Source organism: Colius striatus, chromosome 17, assembly GCF_028858725.1.
Source record: "Colius striatus isolate bColStr4 chromosome 17, bColStr4.1.hap1, whole genome shotgun sequence".
Lineage (NCBI taxonomy): Eukaryota > Metazoa > Chordata > Aves > Coliiformes > Coliidae > Colius > Colius striatus.
The window spans coordinates 7,230,967-7,248,335 of record NC_084775.1 but is presented as its reverse complement, the minus strand read 5'-3'; the positions used below and the strand labels follow the sequence as shown (position 1 = coordinate 7,248,335).

The window sequence follows — 17,369 nt, the reverse complement described above, 5'->3', positions numbered from 1 at the left end:
CTAGTATGCGTTAGGATTTTATACTGATTTGTATATAGACAAGGGGCCTTCTTCCTTCCACGGTGCTGGGTGCCAGTGCTGGACACTGCCCAGTCGCTCCTCGTGCTCAGGCCGAGGTCGCTTCCCCGCCCGAGCTGTTCAGCATGGCACTGGCGGGTCTCGTACCAGCGTCCGCAGCCCGCCCGGACGCCAGGCTGGCCACTCGGCCCTCTGCACACCCCTGGTCGCAACACGACCTTATAACCAACCAAACCCCGAAACGGCTGCGGCCGGCCCGTTCCCTTTTCTCCCGTCGGGGGCTCGTCCCGCGCCGCCCCTTTCCGCCGGGCCGCGGGCGGGGCCGTGCCGGCGCGTGCGCGGAGCGGCGCCCGAGTAGGCCGCGGCGCTGCCCGTGCTCGGAGCCGTTGCTGCCGCCGCTGGCCGCCCCGTTCCCCGCGCACCGGCTGCTCCCGCCGCCGCGATGATGATGATGGCGCTGAGCAAGACCTTCGGGCAGAAGCCCGTCAAGTTCCAGCTGGAGGAGGACGGCGAGTTCTACATGATCGGCTCGGAGGTGCGGCCCCGCGCACGGCGGCCCGGCGGGAAGCGGGCTCGGGGGGGCTGCGGGGGCGGCGCGGGCTCGGAGCGGGAGGAAGGGGCTGCGGGGAGCCACGCCAGCAGGGCAGCGCGGGCTCGGAGCGGGGGGGTGGGCCACCGGCTTTCTAGCCCCTGCGGGCCGCCCTGGCCCCGCTGGCCGGAGCGGCGGGGCCCGCGCGGTGAGTGGGGCGCTGCCCCAGAGCCGCAGCCGCGCTGGGACCCCCGCTAACGGTAAGGGCGGCGCTTGGAGACACGCACGAGTCGGTGCAGCCCGGCTCCCCGCCTGGGCGCAGCCCCAAGCCCCGCTCCCCGATCCTCCCACTTCTCAATTCATTTGGTCCGCCCGTTCAGAGTTTTGGTTCGTATCGCATGATGCGAGCTCATTCAATCCACACCCGGGCCTTTCTGCTAAGTAACAACAGCTACATCAGCCCGCGCAGCTCGTCCAGCTTTGTGCAAATGAGTCTCCCCAACAAAAGCCGGACGCGCCGTTTGGCACCCCGGTGTACGTGCAGACATCATTGTCTTATGCTGAGCAGCTCTTCTGACTCTGAAGATAAGCCTTGCTGAAGCAAGAGGGAAACGATCACAGTTGGACACAGGAAGACAAAGGTTTTAGTGTGCCCTCACCCACCGATGCAAAAAAGGCACTATTGGTAAAGTTAAATTGCCACCTGCAGAGGCTGAGCAGCAGCTAAAAGCCCATCACACTCTCTTGTAAACTGTAAATTTTGAAAGAACTGTAAACACAGTCAGCTACTCTGTGAGATTGCCATGCCAGGCATGTGGAAAAAGGGTTTCTGCTATTAATCTGCTATTAATTTCTGTCCACTGATGAGCAATGTAGAGCAACAGATGCAATTAAAAATTACTTGAAAATAAGTGTTAAATTGAGTCATATTAAAAACCTTATTTTGTGGCAGCCTGCCTATGTACTACCAGCCTAACAATTTGATTTCAGAGTCTAGAAATAGTTGTGTTGTTCAGCAAGTCCTGCTGTAGCCTTCAGCACAGGTGAGACTCTTGTGCCAGGAAGAACAGAACTGCTTTACAGATGGTAAGTAAATTTGAAGAGGGAGTCATTGGCAGCAATAATATTTAACATGTTCAAAAGATCTAAACCAAAATACAAGTATCTGGGCTTTTGTGGTCTCCAAGCAACATCTGTGTGGCACAGGCATTCAGAGGAAACCTGATAACTGTCAGAGAGCTGCATTTCTGGCTGGGTTTAATTCCTAATGAGCATCGTGGATTGAACCAGAAGTCAAAGACAGCGTAGGTTGTTCAAAAGTACATGGAAAAATGAACAGGAGACTTTTTCCTGTTAAATGGATTATTGTCAGTGGATGAGAGGTTTTTTTGTATCAGACTAGTGTAATTAATGCTGATAAAAATTATGGCTTCTGTAGTGCTGCAAAAACTGCAGTGCTGCGATGCCAAACCCAGCACAGTCAATCACCAAAAAAATCCTCTTGGGAGGTCTCTCTGCTAATTACACATAGCTCAGTTTGTTTCAGCTTCTGCTGAACATCTCTTCAATGGAATACCAGACCATGTCACCACTTTTCTTCTTGTAGGTGGGAAACTACCTGCGTATGTTCCGGGGTTCCCTGTACAAGAGATATCCCTCCCTCTGGAGGCGACTGGCCACAGTCGAAGAAAGGAAGAAGATAGTGGCCTCTTCACATGGTGAGACCATGAGTAAATGTTCCCAGTAATGTCTGTCTGAAATCTGACATTTTGTCTTGAAAAATGGTCTCTGGTGATTGAGAAGCCTGTGCACCTTGAGGGCTGTGGGAAGCGCTTCAGATTGCCCCAGCAGTGCAGCCTGGCAGCGAACAAGTGATCAGAAATGTTTTAAAATGGGAACATCCCTCATGCTTTCCTGGGGTTGGCTGCATTCACCACAAAGCAAAAGCCACATCTCAAAATCCACACCATATTCCAGAAGATATTTCTGTAGACAAAGAGGAGCATTTTTGTCTCTTGTCAAACAGACAGGATTGTTGCAAGGACACCCTGTTGGAAATGAGCATCTCTGCATCACTTTGCCTCTTGCAGGGACTGTATGTTGATGCCTGCCAGGATTTCTTGTGTGTTGCCACTGGTGTGATGGCCACAGTGAGACTATAACTGCCTCTATTATTTTTGGTGGGAGACTAACAACAAGCAGTTGCATTTTTTAGCAATACAACTTGTACACTCTTTAGACTGAATCATAATGAAAATGAATGGTTCATTCTGGACTCAAATCTCCTTCCTCTTGAGTACCCTGTTGACATGTTTCTTTTCCTTTTTTTTTCCTCCAACAGAAAACCAGCGGTCTCACAGTCCCAGAAGATGTAAGTTTGCATGTTATTCTTAAAGAGATACTGGTGCCTTTTGCAAGTCTTGGCTCTATTGCTGTGCAACCATTCCAGGGTGTCATGCTGCTTTTGTCTTTTGAATTGTATTCTCCAGGCTTTGGTGGGGATTGCCATGTATTAACTGAGGCATCGCACCTCTGTGCTCCCAAGAAAGTCGCATTTATTCATGCTGTTTAGATGGATGTTGAAACCTGATTAGTGCCAGGCCCTGTGGCTGAGCTTCTGGTTGCTTCAGTGCAAGTAATCTATCCCAGCAGCGTCCTGGTGTGTGAGGGAGAGTGGAGGTTTCTGGCAAATCAGAAATGACAGGGGAAAGTTTGTTCATTTCCATTTGTCCCATGTGTACAAAATGGCATGTGGAAACCTTTCTTGAAAATTAAATGTCCCTCGGAAGATAAATACATCCCAAAGCACTTTTGGGGTACACCCTTGTACCACTTGGTACACCTTGTACCTACTTTATTTGCTCCTGCAGCGTCAGGGAAGGCTTTTCATCATGCAGCCTGTTTATGCTAAATTGCTATGTAGTACTTTTCTATACTAATTACCGGCATCTTTCCTGATAATAGATCATGGCTATACAACATTAGCCACTAGTGTGACGCTGTTAAAGGCCTCTGAAGTAGAAGAGATCTTGGATGGAAATGATGAGAAGTACAAGGCGGTGTCTATCAGCACAGAACCTCCTACCTACCTCAGGTAATCAGTGTTGGTGAGGAACAGAGCTGCTTGGAAGATGTCAGCTTGGGCAGGAAGGAAGTGCATGAAACTGCATAAACCAGGGCCATTGTGCCTGGAGATGCTTGTCAGTCTGTGCTGACAGTCGTCACAGTGTTGGGCAAATGAAGATCTCCAGAGCATAAGGATTAGGTTACTGCCCGCATGCAACAGGAAGGAAAACTTCAGTGTTTGATGATACTTTTTGCGATCACTGCATTGCAGCTGTAACAGATGTTTTTCAGAACATGCTCTCTGCATGTACTACCTTCAGGAGACCTCATGTTTCTCAGCAGTCCTTTAATGAAAGTGTGAACCTAGTATTTATAAGTGCACCTGGATTCAGATCTGATGAATAATTGTGAACTGGAAAATGGGCTTTACAGAGGCTAGTGTGGAATAGGAGTTCTCAGGGTAACAATATTGTTGAGGGTTCCAGAACTCATAATAGGACTTGAATTTTACACCATTTCTTAAGTAGTAGCAGGGGTGCTCAGGATCTGCAGTTTAACACACAGTCTCCTTCTGCAGAGAACAGAAGGCAAAGAGGAACAACCAGTGGGTGCCAACCCTGCCCAACAGCTCTCATCACCTGGATGCAGTGCCGTGCTCCACAACGATTAACAGGAATCGCATGGGCAGGGACAAGAAGAGAACGTTCCCTCTGTGGTAAGAAGCTTCCTGCTGCTGTGCAGTGGGAGTGGTCACCAAAATGTCACACTACCAGGGTAGTGCTCACAGGTTAATATAATGTTCTGATTCATTTCTAACTGAAAAAACACCTACAGGTCAACAATGTGGAGGTTCTTAGATAAATTGTATGTCTTAGGGCTCTTCCTTGCAGTGGCCAGCCATGGCTCAGAGGGGAAGCTTTCCTTTTGTCAAGAAAATGGTTCATTCTTTTCCTGATATGTTCCATTTACTTTCTGCTGATGTGCTGAGCAATTATCATTTAAGGAGCCTGCAAACCCTGTCTGTAAAGGACAGGCTGCTTCTCACTTGACATATTCCAGTAACTTTGATCTAATTTATTCAGTGGAAAATGCTGCTGTAGCTCATGGCTAACTTTTTTTTTCCATTATAAAAGCTGAGGAAACCAAGATAAATGTAATCCTGGAAAGCCTCCTTGTTTCATTTGTGGGAGTGTGTTATGATAGATGTAATAAAAGGTGATAAACTGGTATTGGTTACCATAGCCCTGTAAGCTCGTGTTGAAGAGTCTATGTAAAGACTGATCAGGGAGTTGGAGTGTGGGGATTGTTTCCAAAATACATTGCCTTCCCTCTACAGCTGCCAGATGTGCCATGTGCTAGTTGTATATACTGTGTTGTTGCTCTTTATATTAGCTTTGATGACCATGACCCAGCAGTGATCCATGAGAATGCATCCCAGCCAGAAGTTCTGGTTCCAATCAGGCTTGATATGGAAATTGATGGGCAGAAACTCAGAGATGCCTTTACGTGGAACATGAATGGTATGTAGGAAGGAGAGTTTCCTGTGGCTAGAGAGATACAGTTGTATCCATCACCATGTACAAAGAGAGATCAAGCATGCACGTCCTTGCCCCATACACACATACTCCTTTAAAGTTCTCCCACTTCAGCCTGTGTTCAGCTCTCGTGTCTTTTAGCAAATACTCTGCCACTTCCATGGGTTGTAGCCAGCTTGGGCACAGGCAATCTGATGAGTTTAACTGGCCTATTCTCCTGACCAGTTCATCAGCTCGGTGGTGTAAGGCTATTCTGTTAGCTGAGGTCCCTTGAGTACACAACAGTTAATGTGTGTGGCTCCTTTATGTACATGCATTATTAGACCATAGCTACAAGGTCTCCATGGAGCAAGTCAAGAAGGCTGTAAGTCCTGGTGTCAGTCTGTATGTCCTTACAAACCTGATACAAAACACCCTTTTAAAAGCAAAAGGTAATGGCAACTCCCTTTGTCACGCTGTGGGATTAATTTTGTGTAGTCTGTAAGTGGCAGGCACTGATTGCTAACAAAGTTAACAGTATCTGTTCATTCTTGTTCTGTATCAGAAAAGCTAATGACCCCAGAAATGTTCTCTGAGATTCTTTGTGATGACCTGGATTTGAATCCTCTGACATTTGTCCCTGCTATTGCCTCTGCCATCCGACAACAGATTGAGTCATACCCGACTGACAGTATCCTAGAAGATCAGTCAGACCAACGAGTTATTATTAAGGTAATACAGGAAGCCAGTAGAATCTGAACCATTTGGGTTTCTCTGGTTATGTTACGGGGGAGTAAGAGTACAAGGCTGCCCTCAGAGAAAAGGAGCTCTTAATTCTAGTGTTCAGATTACATTTTGTCTTTTGTATTGAGAAAAGGACCAAGGTGGCAGATTATTAAACATTCATGAGCCAGCCCCTGAGATGATGAAATAGTTCAGTTAAAGCATTGTTGTGTTCTTTTGGAAGAACTGAACCTTGGTGAGCAAAGTTGAGTTGTCTTCATGCTACTGGAATTAATAATTCTGTTAAGGAACAAAGCAAATGCAAAGAACTAGGAGTTACCACTCTGCTTGTCTCCTAGCCACTGCCTCTTCAGTTAAATTACCTTTGACAAGCTGTTCTGAGAATGGAAACAAATTACCTATTTTTTCCTTTGTCTCCAGCTAAACATCCATGTAGGGAACATCTCCCTTGTAGACCAGTTTGAGTGGGACATGTCAGAGAAAGAGAATTCACCGGAGAAGTTTGCCTTGAAGCTGTGCTCAGAGCTTGGCCTGGGTGGGGAGTTTGTCACTACTATTGCCTACAGCATCCGGGGACAGCTGAGTTGGCATCAGAAGACTTATGCCTTCAGGTACAGAGCTGCCGTCTTCCTCGTGTGGCTGTGGGGGTGTGGACACCAGGGAATCCTTGAGTGGGTGCCCTGGTGCATAACTGGCATTTGAAATTGGTCCTTATGGCTTGCACCTGTTCTGTCCAGCTACCTTTTCCTGTTGGGTGTAATACATTTCAGGAACAAATATTGATGAAATGTCAGCTTTTGCTGCAGAATGAAAGGCTGCTGTAATGAACAGTGACTGAGTACCCTGTGTCTCTCCTAATGGATGTGAATGATGAGCCCCAGGTACATTGCTGTTTTGAAGTCTCTTACTGACTTGGGCCATCCACTGTCTCAGCTTTGGTGATTTGAACTAAGCTCTACCCTGGCTGATATTAAAGTTGGCTTGATCATAGGCCTTTCTCACAGCTGGAATGCAGCAGTGTAGGGTCTGATCAGTCAGCTCTGTAATTTCTCTCCTAATGATAATGGTTTCCAGTTGTGCTGTGGAGTTACTGATGTTATCCCCAGCATGTTGCTGAGTCTGCAGACTGTATCTCTTGATGTGTGCTGTGAGGGTTTTTGATCTTGGGTCATGGTGACAGTTGAAGTTTGAGAGTTCAGCAAAGGTTTTATTTGCAGAGGTGAGGGAATGGTACTGTTGAGATCAGGTTTGTAGAGGTCAGTGCAGGGAAGCAGGATGACCTGCCTGGGCAGCAAAGGGAAACATGCCCAGCCCTGTCCTACCTCAGGCTCTGAGAGGGCAATGAGTAGTTGGTGTAGGAGTGTTTACTCCCACTCCTTGCTTAAAAAGGGGCTGGAGGCTGTGGGGCAGCTGGCTGCTGCTGAGAGCTCTGCTTCTTCCTCTTTCCCATCTGAAGGTTTCCTCTTAGGTCAACCTTCTGTGGAAGACAGGCACCGATCTGCTGTGGACTTGCTCTTGTGCTAGTCTCACTCTGCTTCCTCTACAAGTTATTTTTATCCTGAAAAATCTTCCAGAGCAACTAATTGGTTCTAAATGATCTCCAGAGTGGTTCATATTAGAAAATGGAAAGAAGGACCCTTTACCACATGGGAATTTAACTCTTCCACAGAAACTGTTAGGTTGTGTATCAGCCCCGCTGATGTTCCTGCTCACCGAGATGAGGAGGTGGCTTTGATCTTCCCATTCATGGCAGTTGGATGATATTTGCAGCTCCAGCATGGGATTTCATCTGACTATAGCAATGGAACAGAGGGTGTGTGTTCCTGAGAAATGATGGGATCTTGAGAGGTGGCAGATGGGAATCTGATACCTGCAGTACTGCCTCCTCTTCCCTGCTGCTGAGTGTATTGTAACTATGAGAAAGGTGACCAAGCACTGTCTGTGTGCATTGTGGCCTGCAGTAGCAGGAGTGAGTGTCCCTGCTGGTGGACACAATCCCTGGAGCCAGTGAGGAGCAGACTTTAGTCTACAGTTTAAGCTGGCTATGGCAAGGAGTGAGTTCATTTTCATACAGCTTAGAGGACACCTTGTTGCCTGAGCATTCCCAGGAGTTTGAGCTTTGTTCTTCATATCCTTGAGATAGAGAGGTGGCCCTGTTCACATCATGCTGTCCAGGAAGCCCTCTTTTCTGCTTTTTATTTACCTTCCCACTTAGTTGACTCTGACAGTGTTTTAGCATACTGCCTCCCATCCCAGGGCATTTGTTCTTAACTCTTGTTCACTTGGTGCATCAGAGGCAGGCTTTGTCCATAAGTGTCCCTCCTCCTTCCTGTGCTGCTCCATGTATTGCAGACCATGTGAGTTAAGCAGTCTATACATGTTAACTCTTCCAAGGGAGGGTAGTTTCTCCCTTTAGTTCCTATGAGTCTATAATGTCTGTAACATACAGCAAGTAAAGTTGTAGTCAGTGCTGCCCAGGCTTTCTCTGATATATCTATTAATGCCAGCTTCACACTCCTCTCACTAGAAATGTATATCTGGCCAGGATTACTACAGAGTACTTCCTTTTAAGGGTAGTCCAAACAGGTAGATTTCAGGCTTGCTTTAAAATGTAGCAATGTTGTAAGCAGCAGAATCAAAAACTAGGAAGGGAACCTTAACAGAACAAAGTACATAGACGTGGTCTGTTCTGGGAGAAAGAAGGTTTCTAATTTAAACCTCGTTGTGTGTCATTGTACAAGCATGTCATCCTCTTCCCTTTTTTCTTCCAGTGAAGAAGTACTTTTGAAGCCTTACAGTGATTAATGATATTTGGGTTCTGTGGCTGGTTAGTTCCTGAATTCCCAAACCACAGGAGTGGTGGTTGCTCCAAAGTCATTCCACTGATGTGAGGAAAGGGTCTGCTTTAGATGTATCAAAAGAACCTTAGTATCTCTAGGGACTGGGGGGTTGAGAAGTCATGTGCCTCTTGATCATCTCAGGGAGAGGTGAAACTGCCTTTTAGTTGAAAGCAAGCCAGGGCCATCCTTTCAGCAGGCCTGCTCTGTGCAAAACATGGAGAGCCTGAAAGCCCAATGGAAGGGGCAGGACTGGAAGCAAACAGGTAACGGCTGCTTATGGGAATTTCAGGGCCATGGTGTGCTACAATGATTCCTATCTAGGTAGTGTTTCTAGCAGCAGCACACAGCACTTCATAGCCAGAGTTTTTGCCTTCAGGACCTGCATGATGGCACAGGTTGTCTCACACATCAAACCTACAAGTCTGAGGAGTCACCTTTCCCAAAAGCAGATGTCTGCCCTGTTTACCTGCCTGGCCCACCACTGCCAGGGGCCTGGACCCTAGCAAAGGGAGCATCTTGCTCTGCTGGGAATCCTGCAGGCAAAGGTGCATTTCAGTCCTTCTGCCAGCAGCACTGCCCTCTGCAACAGACACTAACAGGGGAGGAGGGGCTGTCTTTTCTTTGGAGGCTGAAGGACAAGAGAGTATTTTCTCAGCTTATCTCTGATTCTTTGTTGAAGAAATGTGGTCTCTGAGTTGGCTTGCAATGAAGTTGTGTGCATGAGGCTGGCCTGCCACTGCTCATTTAATTCTAGTGAGTTCTGTGTTCATAGTAAATGGAGACCATGCTATCAAGTAAAAAAAGACAGTAAAGATCTAGCATTTAGCCTGGAATGTGTAGCAGTCTAGGGCTAAGAGGAAATTCCTGGGTTTAAGTGTTGCTTACTGAATGTCAGCAGTACTGGAAGTTGATTTGACTGAAGTGTCCTCTCAGGATCAGACACCAAATGCTCTGGATTAATTTTCCACCGTAGCATGACTTTGAAGAGTTGTTATTCTAGATTAATAGCTTTGATGCAGACATTGTCTGTTCCCATGGCAATTAATATTTAAGTTCCTTCCTGGGGGAAAGAGAGGGCTGCCCATAACCACTGAAATCCCATGCAGGGAGGCAGGGTGCAGATGTGTGTGCGCACCTGCCCGAGGGCTGCTCACACACACACTCGGTGCAGCTCAGGCTGAGCAGCTTTCTAGATTTCAAAGCAAATATTTACATTCTGAGGCTCCTCTATATTTATGCTGGGCTTCCATCTCCACTGCCAATATTTGGGAAGCTACTCCTGGTCAGTTCCTGTTGACTTTTACTGAAAAGTTGCCAGTGAAGCAGTAAATATTTTTGTGCATGTGATAATGCAGCTGCTCAGGGCAGAGAGGTCTCTGAGAAGCAAATCTTGTGATTTGGGACAGAGCCTGGTGTTTCACTGCTTGTGCAAGGAGTAGCCACAGCCTCTGGTTGCAACAGCAGGTCCTAAAAGTCTACCCTTTCCATGGCATTTCAGAGTTGGGTCTCCCAGAGACTCGTGGGTTTCAGAGAGCCAGACTCTACTAGTGGGGCTGAGAATGAATGCTTAAGCCCAAAACATTGTAAATATCCTTGTATGTTGTATCTGGGCTGGTAATCTAGAGGGGTGCTCTGACACCACTGATGGATGTTGCTTTGCCTTCTGCCATACCATGCAGTGAGAACCCTTTGCCGACTGTGGAAATCGCCATCCGCAACACGGGGGATGCTGACCAGTGGTGCCCTCTTCTGGAAACCCTCACTGATGCCGAAATGGAGAAGAAGATCAGAGACCAGGACAGAAATACAAGGTGAGCCACTTGTTCAGACAGTCCTCCTTCTGCCTGCCTAAGGCAGATACCAAAAGCTTTGGTGCTTGTCTCTCTCTGCTGAGAGCCAACTGGCAGGACTTCAGTCGTGCACACCACAACAGAAACTAACATTCCTTCACCTTCAGGATATTAAACTGTTATCACCCTGCTCCATACACATTTAAGTATCTACTTTAAACATCTCCTACTGGAAGAAAAGTTTTTTGTTGTTTTTTTTCCCTGGGCTCTCTGCTTGTGCAGAGGGATTTGTTTTTATAGGAAGGCATTCATCAAAAGTACTGTAGTTTCATGTACTGTCACGCTGCCTAGAATCCTGCCACAAGGCTTCCTTTTATGTAGGGTTAAAGTTGTTTGATGGAGGAATGGGCAAGTACTCCCAGCTGTAGTCTGACTGAAGGCACCAGAGACCTGCTAAGCAATACTTGACAAGAAGTTGCGAGCACTTGCTCCTGCTTGGTGAAACTGCTCCTGGCAGAGATATGAACTACTAGAATGTCTCAAAGATACATTGTAGGAACAGTAAATACGCTGTCTCAGCTCTTTCACAGCATTTTTTCTTTTACAGCTTTTTGCTTCTCAACTATGGCTGCCTGGAATTCAGTAGTGATCAGTTCGATCCAAGTTAATGAACAAAAGTGCCCTGTAAAAGCTGTTACTGAAAATAGTATCTTAGCCTTATCAGCAAAGGCACTCCTGGGTGACCAAGGAAGACTGTCTGGGCAATAAACCTGTCTCTGGGATTTACAAAGCTGCGGCAGCTTCCCCAAATTGATGGCTTTAATTAGATTTCACATGACTTGTAACACTGTGCTAACTATGCCTCTCTCTCTCTTCTAGGCGCATGAGACGTCTGGCCAACACTGCTCCAGCCTGGTAATCTTCCTGTTGTGACACTGGTGCTTTTCCTACAGACTTTATCCCTTCTCCTCTCCCCAAATGGATCTAGAATTGGCAGGGGTCTTTCTGTCCCTGAAGGGGACACACATTCCACTTGCCAAGAGTTCCTAGTACTGCTGACTTCTGCCCCTGTCCCCTCCACCTAAATGCCACGTAGCGACAATGATGCTTTAGCACATCATCTAGCAGAGACCTGTGGCAGCTGTTGGAGCCCTTATATACCTGTGTGTGGACAGTGTAAAGATTCTTTTGTATAGGTGCAACATGCACTATTAGGACAACTTTTTAAATAAAAGGAATGCATACTACTTAGGTTGAGTTCAAGAAGTTTGAATGAATACGTGTATCTCCCCCCGTTTCATGCTGTTCTGGTACCTGAGCAGTCCTGGGGTCTGATATTAATGCTTTGGGGTATAATGCTGACCACTCTCATGCTTCAGTTTTCCTGAAGCACGGTGGGAACTGAGTGCTGTACTTCAACTGATAAAACAGCATGAAACCTTCTGCTGCAAGAGAAAGTGAGAATGACACTTCAAACTAGAAGCAGCAACCTACTCTAAAGGACTGGTCCTGTTACCATTCTTGGTACAGTCTGTAATGAACTCAGTGAGGTGTTTGGCTGGCTCCTTGACAAGGGTAAAACACTCTTATCTGAAGTCACAATCTTAGCATTCACTGCTAGCAGTAGAACATGCTGTGTGGTGAACCCTATAACCTGTGAAGACTGCAGGTGGAGAACAACATGGTCTCTGAACTGGTATAAAAGTTGAAGCCTGCAGTCACTGAGATTGGAGCTTCTCTTCTGCAAGTGGCTTTGCTGTGGTCACTGTCAGCACAAAGAGCTGCCAGTCACAGTATCCAAAGCAAAGTGGATGTCTTGAATACCCTTAGCACTGCAATGTCAGGATGTTGCACCCCTAGAAGCAGTCTCATTCCCTTGGGTGCTTAAACGTGAGAATTGAGAACTGAGTGGAGTATGAAAAAAAAAACCTCAAAACCCCAAGCTTGCTAAAAACTTAATGAGAACATCCCTAGCTGGAGGTACACTACTTCTTTGTAGTGGTGGTGTGTGAGCTCTTCTAGCTGAGCAGACAGCCACATTACCAAATGAGCTATGCTAAGACACAGCGCTTGCAGATTTACTCCAAAAGCTCTGAAGTCTGGTGTAAGCACAGGTGTGTACTGCATTAGCAAGAATGATAAATCCAGTTAGTACAGCTGTTCATGACAAGGACAAGCTTGTTTAACTTTCCTCTAGAATTCAGATGTTTATGTTTCAGAACAAAAAAATTAAGCAGGAGTGGAAGTACACTGCATATGCAGCCAGCCTGGCTTGCTAGTGGCAAGTGCTAGTCCCAGTCACTGCCTGGATCAAGTGTCCAGCTCTGTTGCCTGTCCTTTCCCAGACATTCCTTTCTCCAACTAGACACCCCCACCCCTCCTCATGCTCTGCAGTCCTGCTGATAGGAGACAGCAAGGACATCTTCCAGTTCACCCAAACTTTGCCCATGAGCAAAGCCCAACCAAGCAGCCTGTCAGTTTTGAGCAAAGTCTAGTGAACTGCTGCCTCCGCTCCCGACAGAAATGGACACAACAGAAAAATAAAGACTTTAATGTAAAGACTCTTTGGAAACAACAACAGAAAAGGGGTGGGGGACTCAGAGGAAAGGAAAAGGCTGAGCTGCATTCTACTACGGTAGAGAGTACTACTTTGTTGAAAGCCCACGGAGAGGTCTCACAACTGTGAGAACCAAGAGCATTAGTCTTTGTACAGAGGATAAAAGTGACCCAGCACACAGCAAGTCATTAACAGCAAGAGAAGAAGTAACTGATTTAACACCCTATTTGATACTTATTCCCCACTGGGTAATTGAGGAGCCATCACAACTTCCAGTCCCCATCCCTCGGACACCTCTGTAAGCATTCATCAGTTTTTATGTGCAAACCTCTGTGGAATCACTTGGTACAAACAGCGAAACATTACACACCAAAATGGCAATTGGTATTACTCCAGTAGGATCCCTGGGCCACTGCGTGAGTCCAGCCGGAAGAGAGGAATCTGGCCATGTGGGGAAGCCCCTGTGTTACTGTGGATGATGATGCTGGTTGTGGCCTTGGTCCCCAGGTTGGTTTTCTGGACGATCCTCAGGGAGAGGGTTATAGTTGGGATCCTCTTCAGGTGCATCAAATACCATCTTCCTGGCAAGGGACATGCCCATCCCACCAAGCAGGCAGGTTAGGAAAGTGAACTGAAGATACAACCCTCAGCCCTCTGAGGAACATCCTCGTTCTTCACAGGGCTTGCTGTATGCCACAGCCATCTGCCTGTCACACCAGCACTAACTGTTCTTTTGCTCAGCTCCATATGTAACAATGACAGCGCCTGCTTCTTTAATTTCTGGGTCAACTTTGATCCTGAGCATGAAGCAGAACATAGTCTGCTTTCTTAAACTACAGAAATACTTCAGAAAGCAAGCCCTACCTGCATCTAGAATTTCCAGAAGCAGCAAGAACACTTCAGCTGAACTAGCAAACCTTAAGGTAAAATGTGCAAAGTGACAGTGCCTTCCGCAGCAGAGGCATAAATTGTTGAGCTGAGGTCCTATCAGCATACAGTTGTGTCCTATGGTCACCCCACGCTATCACAGACCAGTTTACTATGAAAGTGATCCAGGCTGGGAAGCCACACAGCAAAGCTCAGAAAGAAACAGCTTTACTTACAGGAAGCCAGGGGTTAACAGCAGCTTTTTTCCTCCAGGCTGGTTAGGGAAAACATCTTCCAAGAAATAATAGATGTGACCGACTGCAATCCCTGAGGGGAGACGTCACCAAGGTCAGGCCTAGCTGTGACTCCTTTGCCAAATGAACCAGCTGCTGGGAGCTTAAACAGGATGAAGCTCCAAGAATCCCTCATCTGTGTACCCAGGCCCCAGCTCCCACTAGAGCCATCTGTGCTGCAGTGCCAGAGGGCCAGGCTGTTTGCTACAATCAGTGCACAAGCAGGCAGGGAACCTGACAGTCTGAAGGCACTACCAGACACCCAGATGACCCTACACTGTAGGAGTGTCAGGCAGAGCTCATTATACCCAACTCTGCCCCTGTGGAAGACATAGCAAAATGCAGGTCACAAGTAAGAGCTCAGGCATGAGGCTGCCCATCAAGCAACCTCAGCCAGCTCACTTTAAGGAACCCATCATCTTATTTAAGACGAAACCAAGAGATGGTCCTAGTGCCTCAGTAGCATCTATGGGAATAGAGTGCTGTGGCTGTAAAGTGCCCTTGTTCCCACCAGCTGTGACTTACCCAGCAAGTCGATGATGATGGAATTGCCCAGGAGCAGAGAGAACCCCATTAGGACCCAGGGCAAGAAGGGGGCCTGAAAGTTCAGAAGCCCAAAGAAGTTCATGCGGATGTAAGGGTTCCTGCGACTCCACACGTATACCAGCATGATGGTGAAAGCCTGGCCCAGGAAAAACAGGCTGGCAAAGAGTCCAAATAGCTAGGAAATCCTGAGTCAAGGAAAATCCTACCCATCCTGTATACCACCTCCAGGCAGCACAGGGTGCCTTGTGATTAGAAAACCCAGAACTACAGACAGCTGATCACAGCATGCAAGGCACTGCCCATGCTCCCAAACCTTTCCTGGCTAGCTGAGATGTGCCAACCCACACCTCCCTCCTTGCCACCCCAGAATAAGACACTCTGGAGTGGCACATACTGATAGCTCACTTGTTAAGCTGCTGTATGCTGACATCTCAGTCACCTCTACAAAATGACCTTCAGAGAAGGGCCTTCACATTCTTACAACACCTGGGACATGTGGCACATAGTAACAACTATCTCACATCCACTATCTGCCACCTTCTGCTGTACAAAGTTCTCCCAAGCCTCAGGGCAACAGCCTGGCAGGCCTGGGGCATAACAAGGCTCCCTGCCTCATGGCACTAAGAAGGGTATCTGCTGCAGACCTCACAACACAGCTGGGATACTGAGCACCAGCACACAGGCCCCACACTACCACCATCTCAGAAGATACCCAAGAGCCTCAGCCGACTCAAAAGGATACTGTCATGAGAAACCCTCCAAAGAGGAACATGAAGACAAAGTCAGCTGTCCTTCCACGGAAGGAACCTTCTTCTAGCATGCGGCAGTATCTGTACCTGACAGCAGGAGAGAAGGGAGGGGTTGCAGTATAGGAAATTAACAGCTGGCCACCCTCTGTGCCCACAGCATGACCTTACAGCCAATACAGCAGCTGCAAGCTATTTCATCACAGGAAGCTGTCAGACAGGTGTCCAAGCCTCAGAGTAGAACAGTGCAAACTTCACCTCATACCATTGACCCCAGAGAAAGAAGGAAGCATTCAATGTGCTCCAGCTAGAGCTCACCCCAGGAATGGGCACTGCTCTCCAGCGTGAGCCACAGCAGCACTGCCAGCTTCTTCAGCCTTTTGGCAGTGACTGCCCTGCAGCAAGCAGAGAAGGAAGTGCAGGAAGTGGCTGCAGTTATTGGGGGAATAGCTTCCATTCAGACCAAAAGAGCCAAGGGAAGAATCCACAGTTTGAGACTGCTGTCAAGAGAAACCAGCCTGTGGAGGAAGATGGCCAGCAGGAATTGGGTCTAAGTCAAAAAGGGAGCAGAGAGTTTCACTGAGACCAAAGGATACAAAAATATCATGTTGAAAAAGAAACTGAATCCCAGGGGCCCAAAAAAGAGGAAGTTGGTGATCAGCCTCCATATCTGAAAGAGAAGAGGAGAGAGAAAAGGAAGTGGACGGACAAGTCTCCCCTGGTCACACCTACAGCGGCCCATCACGCTATCCACTGGGGACACTCAGTCAGGCACCCGTCCACTCAGAAGTGCTCCAAGACACCAGACAGCTGCACCACCTTCACATGAGGCCTCCACTGCCCACACTAGAGTACCTTGCCCTTTTAGATGTGGGACAGATCACTCTTCTGGAAGGGACAAACAGTCGTGGTTCAGCACTCAGAGCCAAAGTAAATCATTGTTCATGCCTCTCCACAATAAAGCCTTCCCTACCCAGCCTGGTATCAGCTGGCCAAACATCTCAGTGTTACATGCCTGGGCGAGATGGGTTTTTGAGCAAAGGAAAAAAAAAATGTCAAGGTGGCGTATGGCAGGGAAAGGCTGGAAGAAATTGTCTCCACCTAGGTGTCTGCTACAAGAGGGGACACCGTGGGGGCAACCAGCTCCAGAGAAGGCCGGAGCAGTGGGAAAACACTCTCTTGGGACCACAGACCACTCCCTAGGAACCGGGACACCCGGGACCCAGCCCGTCACACCCGCCCCTTGCTGGGGCGGAGAAGACTCAAAGCCCGGGCAAGGCCTCACCTGGAACTTCCTGAAGATGAGGTCGGGGTTGAAGTACAGCTGGAAGGGGGTGATGAACTCCAGCTGCTGTGAGAGACAGGCAGAGCTGCTACCACCCGCCGCCGGGCGCCCGCTGCCCTCAGCCAGCCCCCGGCTCCCCCGCCACAGCACCCCGCAGGGACCCCGCCGCAGCCTCCCCCGCCGCAGCGCCAGGCCGGACCCCCGCCTTCCCCCTCCCGCAGGGCCCCGGCGGGCTCACCACGGCGGCGGTGGTGAGCACGCAGGCGGTGGTGTAGGCGCGGGTGACGGCGGGCATGCCCAGGTACTCCTGCGCGAAGCCCTGGTACGCCATGGCGCCCGACCGCCGCCAGCGCCCCGCCCGCGCCGCCAATCCCGGCGCGACAGGCGGCGCCGGCCGCCCAATCGGAGAGCGCCTCCTGTGCCCTCGTCCCGCTGCGGCAGCTGACGGGCCGGAAGGGGCCGAGCCGCCGCGGCCAATGGCAGCGGGCAGCGGCGGGGCGCGGGGAGGCGGGGAAAGGGACCGGCAGCTCCCGTGGCTGCCAGGAGACGGCCATTCAGCCGAGAGAATGGCGGG

The 17,369-nt window shown here is 48.6% G+C and overlaps 2 protein-coding genes across 3 annotated transcripts; one reads left to right on the top strand and one right to left on the bottom strand.

The window, feature by feature from the left end:
* The first annotated feature begins 345 nt into the window (after window positions 1-345).
* SMARCB1 (SWI/SNF related, matrix associated, actin dependent regulator of chromatin, subfamily b, member 1) lies at window positions 346-11,748 on the top strand. Its single transcript, XM_062010098.1, has 10 exons — window positions 346-553; window positions 2,154-2,265; window positions 2,889-2,918; window positions 3,512-3,641; window positions 4,191-4,328; window positions 5,006-5,133; window positions 5,693-5,859; window positions 6,292-6,482; window positions 10,391-10,522; window positions 11,381-11,748. Exons 1-10 carry the CDS (start codon window positions 461-463, stop codon window positions 11,418-11,420), a joined length of 1,161 nt encoding a protein of 386 aa, XP_061866082.1. The 5' UTR covers window positions 346-460; the 3' UTR covers window positions 11,421-11,748.
* A 1,288-nt stretch (window positions 11,749-13,036) lies between these two features.
* LOC104550817 (derlin-2) lies at window positions 13,037-17,177 on the bottom strand. Of its 2 annotated transcripts, none has more exons than XM_062010004.1 (7): window positions 17,034-17,177; window positions 16,796-16,861; window positions 16,107-16,180; window positions 15,507-15,600; window positions 14,744-14,939; window positions 14,162-14,252; window positions 13,037-13,639 (listed from the first exon to the last, which is right to left on the bottom strand). In XM_062010004.1, exons 1-7 carry the CDS (start codon window positions 17,124-17,126, stop codon window positions 13,525-13,527), a joined length of 729 nt encoding a protein of 242 aa, XP_061865988.1. In that variant the 5' UTR covers window positions 17,127-17,177; the 3' UTR covers window positions 13,037-13,524. The 2 variants fall into 2 exon arrangements, with proteins under 2 accessions (XP_061865988.1, XP_061865989.1); XM_062010005.1 differs by having other exon boundaries at window positions 16,796-16,858.
* Between the last annotated feature and the right edge of the window lie 192 nt (window positions 17,178-17,369).